Below are 13265 nucleotides of genomic sequence, written 5' to 3' on the forward strand. Positions count from 1 at the left end.
ACACAACGGTTGTCTTTTCCCAAATATTATCTCTTATAAAAAGTGTTTCAGATTCAATCTTTCATGTTGTTTGAGGAATAATTTCAACTTTGTACTTTTCCATCCTCCTTTCTCGACAATACTCATTCAATTTTTTTGTCTTTTCTCTCTTATTATCTTTTTCAATAATACCCTTCCAACTTTATTATATTTATTTTTTTCCATTTTTTCATTAATACTTCTACAACTTTATTGCATTTACTCTTATACGTTTTTTCCAATAATATCACTATAACTCATTCCTTTTTAAATAATACCTAACTTTATTTTTTTCCTCTTCTCCCTCTTTTCTAATAATAACCCTTCAAACCATTTTCTGACAATATTCCTACAACTTTTTTATTTTTCATCTTTTACTGATTTAACCCTAAAAACAATGATCATGTCGTGGGCATGATTAAACTCTAGTATATATAATAAAACACAACGGTGAATCCCATTCTCCTTATCTCCCACATAAAATAGTGATTGAGATTTAATCTTTCTACGAATCTTGAGGATGATTTTTTGATTTTATTATCATTCATCTTCTTATCATTTCCAATAAGACCCTTCAACATTTATTGCATTTTCCTTACTATCCCTCTCCAATAATATCCCTCCAATTTTAGTCTCTTCTCTAGTATCCCCTTAACCCCAAAGAGCATGCTCGCATTGATAGACATGAGAAAACTATAATTTATATAATAAAATGCAACTGCAAACTACACTCCTTTTATCCCCTACATAAAGAGGATTAAGATTTAATCTCACTACAAATCTCGATGAATTTTTTAATTTTATTGGTAAAAAAACTCTTCTATTCCTTTTCTAATAACAACATTTCTACTCTATTGCATTCCCTCTTTTATCTCATTTTCACTAATGCCCTTTTGACTTTATTATCATTCATCTGCTATTCGTTTTTCAATAATATTATTCTAATTTTATTGTCTTTCATCTTCTACCCATTTTAATCACAAAGAGAATGCTCGTGACAATAGGCAGCAACAAAATCTAGTATATGAATATGCCTTGATTGAAATTTATAAGTTGAGATCAGTTAAATGAACTATTTTCTTCCATTTCACTATGTCCAGAAGCATGTCATCTTTCATTAAAAGAATGTTCGTATCTACTTTCAATGTCTCCATGCATTTTTTTAAATCTTTCGACCAACCTAATGCCACTCCCTTCATTTATGGTTAATGTTAAACCTAAACGACAAAATATGATTATTATCACTGACCCTAATAATTGAAATAGATTAATGATAAATTGACTTCCTACAACACTGCCCTGACATTGCACCGATGCAATGGTGTGAATAGAACCATAGAAGCTTTTTCTTGATATACAAGTGTGATATAGACGTGGAAAATCGATGGTTCTCTACACAAACAATGTTATAGAAAGTGTTGCACGATGTCAATGTTGCCCATCTCATTGAGATAAGACATTTACGATAACGACAAAAAGATCTATCCATACCCTTTTGGGGCCCATTAAACGATCAACGCTTGTCCCACAAATCTACAAACCAAAAACTTTATGAATATGATCAATGATATCTGATTAATAGCCATTAGATTCAGGCATGTTTGATCATGATTTTGAATCACCCATTAAATATTTATTTTCTAATCTTACTAAGAGGTGGTCCACCACCAACCAAGTGGCTTGGAGACCCAGTAGTTATATTGCAATTAGACAATCAAGAGTACATGATCTTTACTCTTCCTTAAGAGGGGTTTAATTTCGCCCCTTATATTCTTTCTTCCACCTTTCCTACTTACCCTATACTTCCCTCCATCGAAACTGCATTCTTCTCCTTCAAGATTTCGGCGACAACTTCTACAGATCTTCGGACCGATCTTACCGATTTCTAGGGTTTCCCATCTCTTATCTTGCGACCTAGAATCTCTGCGATCTTCAGCGATATTTGCAAATCTCTATCTATCATTTGTTCGTTCGAACTGATCTTTTAAATCTCAACTGGTATGTAAACCGCCACTTTGATTTTGTATCCTATGTTGTTGATCTTAGATCTCTCGTTACGAAATCTTAGAGAGTTTCGGTTTAACGATTCGATCGGTTCTCAATGTTATTGGTTTTGTGGATTTTAATTTCTCGTTTCGGTTTTGATTTGATGTGTTGTTTTTTTGCGATTGTTACGGTGTTTCGGGTTTCGATCCGAGACTTTTTGTTTATTATTAATTTTTTATACAGTTTTGATCTGATTCAGATATTTTATTTTTACTTATTTTTATTTCCTTGCTTCTATGTTTGGATCAGTGTGGAGTGAAGTGGTTTGAATATGATATAGTCGACTTTAACTTTGAATGTTTGCAATTTTGTTTCTTTATTTATTTTTTATTTTATTTTTGTGTTGAAATTGTTGGATTTGGATGTGAAAATGGAATATTCATGCGCGATTCATTTGAGAACCATTTTGATATGAGTCGTATCTGGAATTGGTTGAATTTTAAAACGTGAATGTTGCTTTTTTCTTATTATTATGCATAGTTTAGTGGATCTAGCAATCTAGGGTTTGTAAAGTGCATGGGTGAGGAAATTTTGATCCGTAAGAATTATGTTTTGTTAGTTCAGGATTTAGGCAGAACTACTTTATTAGGTTCAGTTTATTGAAAATGTTTAGTAATTGTTCCCACTTGGATACTTTGCTATTTCATAATTATATTTTATTATTTTTTTGTGCGATTTGGCTGATTTGGGTTGTTTCTATGACGTTTTAGGGTCATAAAACTTTTGTGTTTTGAATGGTCGGTGATCTGTTTCTGTTTAATTGGAAGTGAAGGCCCATGGGCTACTCTTTCTTGGTTGTAGAAGGCACACATCACAAAATCCAAGACATCATATACAGTTTCTCTGTTGGTTTCATAAATAAAACTAAGTTCAATTTAGTGCCTCAAATTAAACTCCGCTGACCAGACCCATTACTGAATAGTTCACAAACTTTGTTACTTTTCATGCTTATGGGGAAATCAAGAAGTGACGATTTTTTTCTTGTCAAACGAAAAAAAAAAATGAGTTGTAGATATTAGCTATACCATCTCTGACAATTTAGCATGCTGTGACATAAACATTTAGAAAACCCGAGGTTGAAAAGAAACAAAGAATGACTAGTTTGAGTCTCAACTTCATCAGCATCAAAATTGTCACCGTAAAATACATAGAAAGTAAACCTGATTAATGCAATAGCTATCTAATTATGCAAGTACGCTTCTTATGTCTAGACTGTATTGATAGATTATCCACTATTGATCATCTGATTGAGAGAGGTTTTCTGATGCCAAAATTCTTTTATTTTTTCATCTATAAATCTAATGGGGAGTCTGTGGACCCCCTTCTCATATTGCGTTATCATCTTTCATTAGCATCTGGTTTCGCTTTTTAGCTTTCTTCGAGTTTAGTTGGGTGTTGCCAAATTCAATTTTGTCTTTATTGCAAAGTTGGGATCAAACAGGCTTTTGTGACAGGAAAATAATTTTGTGGGTTTTCCTTCCTTTCACATTGTGCTTGGGACTATGGTTGGTAAGGTTGGCAACGGTTCGGGTAAGGCCTCTACCGACACCATACCCGAATTGACATACACACACCCAAACTCGATTATTCAACTAAATTTTAGGTTAATTTTAAAATAGAGAGAGCTGAACCTTTAAAATAGAGAGCCTGCTAGAGGGGACATTCTCTTATCTTGAATTATCATGAGTAGAGTTCCGCACCAGGACTCAAACCATACCTCTCCGAGAAGGTAGTCGAAAGAGCGCTTCTCTGAGAGACATGGTTCGAAACAGTGCATCCCATTTCTTTCTTGGTTGGACAACCCAACTGGCTAGGCAAGAACAAGTCTCTCTATTATCTCTTTGCTACCCAAATCCAAATTTTTAGCCAAGTTTTAAGTGGCTAAACAAAGCCGATTTCTTATCTGAATCTTCATCCAAAATTTTACCCACTCTCAGCCTGAACTTTTTTTACCCATATCCAATTTATTTGGGTCGGATGAGTCGGGTAAACGGGTATTATCTGACCCATTGTCAACCCTAATGGCCGGAGAGGAACAAGAGAGTTTTCTAAGATGCAGGGCCCTCTTTTCATGACGTCAAGTTAAACTTCCTTGGGTTGTTGTTTTTCTAGTGTAAACTCCTTGAGTCCAAAGGGGTTCGTTTTGAGGAAGTTGTTTTTAGGTTGGAGTCTGTTTGCTCGAGGTAGCTTTTTCTTTTTTGTTCTCTTAGGTTCGTCATCTCGATTGCCTTTTATACATTCTTTTCTTCTATTAATAAAAGTATTATTATAAAAAAATTACCCTTAAATGTTTGTCAGAGCAATGCTGTGTTGCTTTGCCCCAGGGGGGTTGTGAGTTTTGTGGTGGTGTGACTCATTACTCGAGTTGGCCTAGTTGCTGATGTCCTTTTATTGTGCCTTTTTTACTTCTCCACTGCAAATAAGTGACAAGAAATCATTCTATGGCACATAATGGAAGAAGTTGCAGATATAGTTAACTTAAATGGTACTCTGTCTTTAGTTTCTATATTGAGAAAAACTGTTGACGTGTGATGAAAACTTGACTCCTCTTCTGTAAAACCTCATGGATTGTAATTAGTTATGCTCTGGTGATACATTTCCTTATGGAATTGCTAACTGTTGCTGCATATTTTTCAGTATTTGTTTATTGTCTTTTTGGTCTTTGAGCAGGGGTGTTCCTCACGCTTATATTTGAGTGGAAATTGTAGATGTCGGTAACAAAAGTAAGGTCTTATAACAGTGTAGATGAGATGAAGCCTGGGCAGAAGCTTGGGAAACCTGAGGAGGGAAACGATTCCCTTGACACTTTCATCAGACAAGCAATAGGAAAAGAACCCGTCCTTTCTTTCTCAAGGGCGAGCGACAGCCCAGTTCAGTGGATTCAGTTACTTCACGCATTAGACCAGCAAGGTACTAACAAACTTTCTAAAGGTTCAAAGCTTAACCACACTGTAGACGGGAAGGAACATCTGTTAGAGCATTGCAATGGTGTGAGCTCCTTTGCATCTGAGATGAATGGGGTTAAGGAATCTGCTCGCCCTATAATAAGTAGCGGAGTCCCTGTAAAAGGGATGAAGAGTGCCTCTGAACACATGCAAACTCTCAAAATTCCCGAGGCTGTTGTTGCCTTTGCTCAGGCCGCTGCTAAGGCCAATGGTGAGCCTGAAAAATGTATGTCAAGTGTCATAAGCAGGTATTTGGGTTGTAGCTAGCAATAGGTTTTGCTTCAGGTTGCGATAAAAGATGTTGATTATTTATTGCTTTTCTTTCTCTTGTCACAGATCTCCCAGGTTGGCCATTGTTGTCGCCTCCTAAGGTGCAGATGCAAAAGTGTGATAAATGTACTCGGGAATTTTGCTCGCCCATTAATTACCGAAGGCATATACGTGTGCACCGCCGATTGTTGAACATTGATAAGGTTTTCACATGTTTTTATTTTTTTATTTGATTTTGTAGCATATTCATTTTTGAGTGCTTTTTTATTTATTTCACGGGCGATACTGTCTCCAATGTTCATGGTTGGCTTTGATTTTTTGAGAAAGAAAATGTATTATTTGTGTATGATATTGTTGATCATAAGGAGTTGACAATCAATTGAACAATCTTGAATGATGAAATTGGTGGACCACCTAAGTGGATGGATCTTGGATGGATGCACAAGGAACCTGTTAGTGCCAGTATAGAGCATGTGCTGTGACAAATTGGGTTGGGTGTAGTTCAACTCATCGTTCTGATATCCTTAGCCATTCAAATTGATTGTGTACTTTTAGGTGAATGAAGTCATTGGTGACTAAGCTGAAAAAATCTTTGTGAGGTTGGTTGGGATCATCTGATTGACATAGGTGGCATATGTGTGATAGGTTGGTAGTTCATTTGTTCCTTAATCTGAATCAGTGAGAAATGTCACTTTGTACATGTAGAATTTCTTGAAGCCTTTTAACCATTGAATTAAAAGATGTTGCAATTGTTTTATTTTAGGAAAGGTTTAAAATCTCGTTTTATTGCAATGTTTTGGTCAAGGTCGAAATTGTAACGGTCTTGGCTGAAACCAGAATGTTCTGCTGAAAATTCTGAACAGAACTGTACTTTGAACTACGATTTTCAGAATATAGAATCAGCTAACACAACAATGCGAGCTTCTCTTTGCTGTACAGTAGTAGATGTGTTGGTTTTGCATTTTTAAATTGAATTAGTAATGTTGGTGGTTGATTATTTTGTCTCTATTTGGTATTCATCATCTGATTCATGATTTGATGGTTTGTAGGACTTTCCTAAAAATAGGGATTTCTTGGGAGCATTTTGGGATAAGGTAATGTCATATTGCCTTTTGTTTTTGTGTGATTGTGTGCCTCGTATTTTGAACTTTTCTTACTTGTTTGTGTATTTTTCAGCTGTCTTTGGATGAGGCTAAGGAAATTGTATCATTCAAGGACATAGCATTGGAGGTAATTACTGAGTCAGTTTTTTTTTTTTTTCTTATACTGCATTCCGTATTTTGCTCTTTTTATGTCTTTTGTCCCGTGTTTTCTTTTTTCCGCACAATACTTATCTAATAGTTAATACATTGTAGGAAGTTCCTGGATCTTCAATTATTAAAGCGTTGACATCATTTATCCGTGAACCTGGGTTTTCTTCGCTGCCACAAGTTTATGTCAAGGCTGGTGCAGCTCTTTTGGTAAGCTAACATCTCCCTCCCTCCCTCCCTCCCTCCCCTGCCTTTTTAGATCAGTTTTTCCACGATTATAATTATTTATTCTGTTCCAAGTATCTAAATATTGCACATACTTTCTGCAGGATGTCATCCAAGCTAGGCCTTCAAGGTTTCCTATATCCTCACAAGAATTATTTAGTATCCTTGATGATGCAAGTGAGGGGACATTTCTATGTGTTGGCACTGCTGTATCCATGCAGAAATATGTTTTTGATGGGGAAGCTGGGAAGATTGGTCTTGAAATGAAGAATCGAGTTGCTTGCACCAGTTTTCTGGTGGAACAAAACTTAGTATGTATTTTTTTTATTCTACACATAACATATCATCGTGCTGATTAAGATATTCAGGATAATGCTTTGATTATAGTCTTGTAAGTTTGTGTAGATCCATTCTTGAAATGAAGAATCTTGTTACATCTGAATATATGATCACGCTGATCCCAGATATTTGGGATATGGCTTTGATGATGATGATCTGAATGTGTCATACCCTTGTTTTTGTCATGGTACTTCTATCTTGTCTTTTATCTCTCCCTTTTACACTTTCCGATCATTTCGCTACTTCAATTCACATTCTTTTGTGGCCTTCCTCCCTCTTCTTTTAGAGTCTTTGATATGCCCACACCTTGGTGTTGCTACTATTTGTTACATACATATGGCCAAACTATTAATTAGATGTTCTAACCTTTATTGTGGTTTTGATTGACACTGTGATTCAGGTCAAGGCGTGGCTTGCTGATAAGGATGCAGAAGCTCTAAGGTGTCAGAAGTTGCTTGTGGAGGAAGAGGAAGCTGCTCAGAAAAGGTATCTCTGTCCTGAAATACCCAGTGATTGTTTCATTTAAGCCTTAAGGGGTCGATTTTTATTTTTGTTTAGTAAATAGTAACTCTAGTTAGGAATATAAAAATGGTGGCAATTTTATGTTGATGTTATGATGAAAATGCAAAAATTCACATACATGATTGGAAGATGTCAATAGTATCTGCTAGGTGTCGTTTCTCTTCCGGAATAGCTAGACATTTACCTGTCTGAAGCCAGCACTTGATGAATCATGTTTTAACATTTATACATCCACGATTTAAATTTAGAAGATTACGATATATGTGTGTGTGCACACGCACGTGTACATGCGTCTATGGCTTATTTAAGGGGGGAAAAAAGTGTCTATGGGTTGGTTATTAACTGGATACATTTTTTTTTTTTTTTTTTTGTTGATTAAAAAAAAATATAGAATATGTTATTAAATTGTTGTACTAGTTCATGGACATTGTTTTCTAACTCGTCTTAGAGCCCATCGGGATAGTTACTGGCCCTCTATTTGCACAATTTTATTATTGATACTTAAGAAGTGGTATTCTTGTTTTCTTTTCTATTTCTCACAGGCAAGCTGAGCTCTTGGAAAGGAGAAGACTGAAGAAGCTTAGACAACAAGAGAAGAAAGTAAAGGAACAAAATGACGGGGATGAAGCAGACTTCAAGGAAGGTTCCCCAGATTCCTTGGAAGGTGTATCTTCTTCTGCCGGAACATCCAGTCCGTTGGTTACCTCTACATCCCATTTGTATTCTCTGGAAGCATCAGAGAATACTTCTCGACAACTTCTGGAATCTACCCAACTTCCGAACACTAATGAAGAAGTGTATGCAAGGTTCAATTCAGGATTTGATGATGAGAATGCATACGTGGCTTCCGCTTATGCTGACACAACCAATTGCCAGAATGTTGAGCACCAAATGCAGCAAGGAGGTGGTCGGCGACACATTATCATTGCTCGACGGCCAGTGTCGAGTTCGCACCGTGGTGCTTCTAATGGCTTCCATACTGCGCAGGTTCTTCCAGCATCAAATTCTGGTCCCGTCCAGAAGCATGGAATCCACAAGGACCAGAGGGCTACTTCTTTAGCTAATGGCCATAAGGTCTGGACCCGGAAAACCAAACCTAGCAAGGATAGGGAGGAAGATTTGAATGCTAGAGTACAAATAGAAACGAAAGATCAACCAGATCTTAGTGGAAACTGTGAGGTGTTGATAGGTTCTATTTCTGTTATACTTGGAGATTGCAACGGGGGTAACAGTACTATTATGGCGGCTGCTCCCCTTGATCAGTGTGCTTTTGACCAACAACCACTGAAGCACAATAAGGTCGAAGAGAAGCCCGTGAGACCTGATTCTGGGCTTAGCAGCAGCACAAACCGGTCCAAGGTGAAGCTTTGGAGGCCAGTGGGAAGGCATGAAGCTGGAAATTCCATTGTTCAGACCGGAAAGAGAGAAGCTGAATTGGACGAGGTGAAGGTTGAAGGTGCAATTCCATTGTTCTGCAGCCGTGATGCAGAGGCTTTCCTCATTCAGCGTAAGAACTTTAGTTCTTGTCTCATCATTGATATACTTCTTTGGAAACATATCCACTTTGATTGCTGACTTATCCAATTGATTGATTCCATATTTCATGCAGGATGGAAGGAGGCGATTGCAGCAGACCATGTAAAGCTGATCTTATCTCCCGAAACTGAACCGATACCATCGTATGGTGATCGAGGTATTCTTTGTAGTGCGGAGAATCGGTTGTCTGATCCTGGGAATGTTGAACATGCAAGCATTGGAGCTACTAAGGCGAAGTTCAGAGCAAAGGCGGCAGACAAAGGTTCCAGGCTAAAGTACATCCCCAAGCACAGAGAAAGAGTGCCCAAGGGACAGAGGTAGGGCTATTTATTAAATATCAATGTGCAGTTTCATATCCAACTTAATATTTCTTAGCAGAGGTTCCAATTTTAGCAGAGGTCTTCTGTGATAGGAGGATAAAAAAAAAGGATGGATTTAGAGGGAATTATTTTACAAATCTATTGGGCTTTTTTATTTTATTTTGGGGGGTTCTGGTAAGAGATTAGTTGGTTCATGTGTTACTAAATTTTCTGTAATAATTTGGGTTTTTAGTGTGTTATTTCAAGTTTTTCTTCTCTCTCTCTCTCAACCGCTCTTTTTATTATTTTAATATTAGAACCAATCAACTTTGCAAATTATTTTTCCAAGAAATTGATAGTGCCTTATAAACGAATTAATAAACTGCAATCAAGAATGAGATGAGATTTTTGGCAAAATGGAGAACTAATCGGCCCAAGTTTTAAACCGTTCTTTTCCAAGGATAGGCTTATCCCTTATTTCTCAATTCCAAGTGGTGTCCAAGGATAACCTTATCCCCAATTCTCATTCTCGATTGCAAATTTACAATCAGCAAAGCACACTCGTAACTAACCCAAATCATGGCGATCATGTCTCTTACTTAGCTATTGGACTAATACAACCAACAGGACACGTGTCTTCATATCAGTAACAATTACTGATAAACCGCCACCTCATACATCTTATCCAAATTCCAAACTCTTCTAACCACATTTGTGTTCGCTCTCTGAAACAAAATCCCCAAAACTCAAATTTCTCTCTCAAACCCAATTCAAAGTTTCAAACTTCTCTTTGCAACTCTAAATCTCTTTCTGTAATTTCGATTAATTGTAACAGAAACTAACAAAATGTCCGGTCGAGTTGGTGATATTCGTCTCTCCAAAGAAGAAGAGGAAGATGAACCCATCAACCCAGTAACAAAATCTGCTGAAACCCTAAAACCCCAAAGAAGCTTTCTCACCTTTCGACATCTCAACGCCTTAGCACTCATGATCGTCTTCGCTGCAACTGGAATGGTAAGCATCGAAGACATGGCTTTCGTTATCTTATCTTTCTTCTACATGTATTTCCTATCCAAGATCTCTTTCCCTTCTTACTCCTCATCTGCAATCGATCCCCCGATTTTCGGCCAAAAAAATCGAATTCTTGGTCTCTACGTCTCACTTGGAGCCCTAATTGGACTAATTCTCCCAATCGCTTACATCTTCCATGGCATAATCGAAGGAGATAGGGAAGGAATCAAAGCAGCCATACCCCATGTTTTTCTACTCGCGAGTCAGGTTTTCAAGGAGGGAATAACGTTTTCGAAGCGGTTTTCTTTGCCGATTAGGGTTTTTGTTCCAGTTTCTTACAACACAAAGAGGATTTTTACGATAGTGGAGTGGTTGAAGATTGAGATTGGGAAGGTTGATGGACAATTTAGTGGGTCTGAGAGAAGATTGTATGTTGGAATAGGGCTTGCTGTAGCTAATTTGGTATTCTGGAGTTTCAATCTGTTTGGGTTTTTGTTGCCAGTTTACCTTCCAAAAGCTTTTAAGAGATATTATCTAGGGTCTAAGGTGAAGGTCTGACTTAGCTGAGAATCATAGATGAAAGTGATGTGATGTGATCTCTGTTTGGTGTATTTTGGTTTCTTTCTTTAAAAATAGTGGTAGTTCTGTAATTGTTTATAATGTAGTCCATAATAATAGGAGAAACAATTTTTTTAGTAAAGATTGGGGTTGGCTCAATGGCAATTTCGACCAATAAGCGGGCATTTGCGGTTAATTCTCGTACATCGTGAGTTTGATATCTAGTATGAGCATATGAGCATTAATTCCTCAACTAAGACACCCTCGATTACTTGGTGCATGTGATGTGCGGATGTTACACTTGTCTTGAACTAGTCCTCGGACAAGATCATGGTCTATGGAAGGTGCAAAATCATCGTTGGTCCGGTTTTGTCTATAAGGATGTCCAGTTATTAAAAAAAAAAAAATTGATTTTAAGCCTTACTAATCCATTGTTTCAAATGGAGAGAAATGAAGAGAAAACAAGCTCATTAACAAAAGAAAAAAATTATACGGTTTTTTTCCATCTTGTTTTTTTCTTTTGGAGAGAAAAAAAGGGTAGTATTGTAATTTTCAATATTCTTATTAGTCATAAACATTTATTTTTTCTCCATTTCTCTCTTATTTGGAGAGAAAAAAAACAAAGACTCTGTTTTTCTTTCCATTGTTTTTGTTTCTCTCTCTTCAATTAACAACCCAAAAAGGGGGAGAAATTCATTTTTTTTCTTTTCTTCTCTCTATTTTCTCAATCCAAAGAAATAGTAAGGGTTGTTTTGCTATAATGGATTGAATACCTTGAGAACATCTTCGAGTCCTTGTACTCCAGCCCTTGAATTAAATCCATATTAAATTGATGGAGAATCAAACTAAGACTTAAACCCAGATCAAAGGAGAGTTTTGAGTCTTAATCAAATCTTACTAAGGTTTGTTGGGGCCTAGATGGCTGATCACATTGGCAATCCAGAGTCTTCTAGATTTTAGTGAAAAAACTCAGATTCAGAAAGAAAAAAAAAAAGAAAAAGAAGACGACTTCATCGAAGGTGAATTTTCAAATTTAAAATTAAAATTCAACGTTGAAAATTAACATTTTTATGAATTCTTTTTGTAAAGTTGCTAAAATATTGTCCTCTAAAGTTTTATGGCATTAGATCATGTTTTAGGATGCCACAATGTGAGGTCAAGACCATTAGTAAGATTAGTATCTTACTAAGTAAGGCTAGCATGAGTTTTTCAATTTGTCACTTTTAAGTACTCCATATCAAATGAAGTTTTATACAAAGCTAAGTAAAATTTTTGAGTCATGGTTGGAGATGCTTTTAAAATTGCATTTTCTTTTGACCTTGATTCAAGGTTTTGAAAATGGTAACTTGCACCTAACCCCAAAATTTAAAATTAATATTCTACCATGAGAATTAAACTTTTCTTTGATTTTTTTTTTCGAAGTTCATAGAATTTTATCTTCCATGACCCTAAAGCATCATATCATGTGTTTTGATCCCTCAAAGTGAACCTAGGATCCTTAGGAACAGGGGTGGAGCCAGGATTTTGCTCATGTGAGGGCAATCAAGAGTAGAAAAAAAAATTGTGAGGGAATAGTGGCAGGTTTCTTTATCTGCCGCTAAAATCTGTTTTAATAGTAGATTAATCCATAGAATTTGAAAGCTCTTGTGGGGGCAAGTGCCCCCACAGCCCTCACTCTAAATCCGCCCCTGCGTAGGAAGTCCTTACTAAGACTAGTCGGATTCAAATATTTTAAAATAATTTACTATTACTCTTAGTTTTGCCCCTTTATTATCAAAACACGCTTTGGACTTGAATAGTTTTTCTGGAAAATGAAGAATTGGACACATTAAAATTGCGTTTTCTATGAAATATATATGGTATATGAAAAAGGTTGTATGGACCGAGGGACCATGTAGAACATAGACTGAGGTCAACATTTGGGTCACATGGAATGCCACGTTAGCCCAAATGGCAACTCAACCCTCTTGCCTGTGATCTAGATTGGGTTTGAAAGAAAATAATTGTCAAAATAAATAAATAACAAATTTTTAATCAAATTTTGAGTTTGAAAATGAACTGCCAATGAACTCCTAAATTTAAAATTTCAATCCATCGGTGAAAAAAATCTCTTTTTTCAATTCTATTTTTTTGGGTTATGTTTTACATACATGTGGGACCTGATTGTGTCTTTGGATGCCATGTTGACATATGATCAATAGAGATAGATTGTCCTTCGATCCATATAATCCCATCTCGTATGTGTA

The 13265-nt window shown here is 36.4% G+C and overlaps 2 protein-coding genes across 4 annotated transcripts; both read left to right on the forward strand.

Annotated features, from left to right (window-relative positions):
• Window positions 1-1799: 1799 nt before the first annotated feature.
• Window positions 1800-9726, forward strand: LOC147393714 (C2H2-like zinc finger protein). 3 transcript variants are annotated; one of them, XM_086455479.1, is made up of 10 exons: window positions 1800-2016; window positions 4735-5235; window positions 5346-5482; window positions 6329-6373; window positions 6456-6509; window positions 6635-6739; window positions 6859-7065; window positions 7494-7579; window positions 8158-9122; window positions 9225-9726. In XM_086455479.1, exons 2-10 carry the CDS (start codon window positions 4773-4775, stop codon window positions 9470-9472), a joined length of 2310 nt encoding a protein of 769 aa, XP_086311605.1. In that variant the 5' UTR covers window positions 1800-2016; window positions 4735-4772; the 3' UTR covers window positions 9473-9726. The 3 variants fall into 3 exon arrangements, with proteins under 3 accessions (XP_086311605.1, XP_086311606.1, XP_086311607.1); XM_086455480.1 differs by having other exon boundaries at window positions 4735-4974; XM_086455481.1 differs by lacking the exon at window positions 1800-2016 and having other exon boundaries at window positions 5115-5257.
• Window positions 9727-9897: 171 nt separating this feature from the next.
• On the forward strand, window positions 9898-11111 carry LOC147393715 (uncharacterized). Its single transcript, XM_086455482.1, has one exon. It carries the CDS (start codon window positions 10297-10299, stop codon window positions 11017-11019), a length of 723 nt encoding a protein of 240 aa, XP_086311608.1. The 5' UTR covers window positions 9898-10296; the 3' UTR covers window positions 11020-11111.
• Window positions 11112-13265: the final 2154 nt, after the last annotated feature.

The sequence above is a fragment of the Akebia trifoliata genome, chromosome 10, assembly GCF_017979445.1.
Source record: "Akebia trifoliata isolate Shusen 1 chromosome 10, ASM1797944v1, whole genome shotgun sequence".
Taxonomy (NCBI): domain Eukaryota; kingdom Viridiplantae; phylum Streptophyta; class Magnoliopsida; order Ranunculales; family Lardizabalaceae; genus Akebia; species Akebia trifoliata.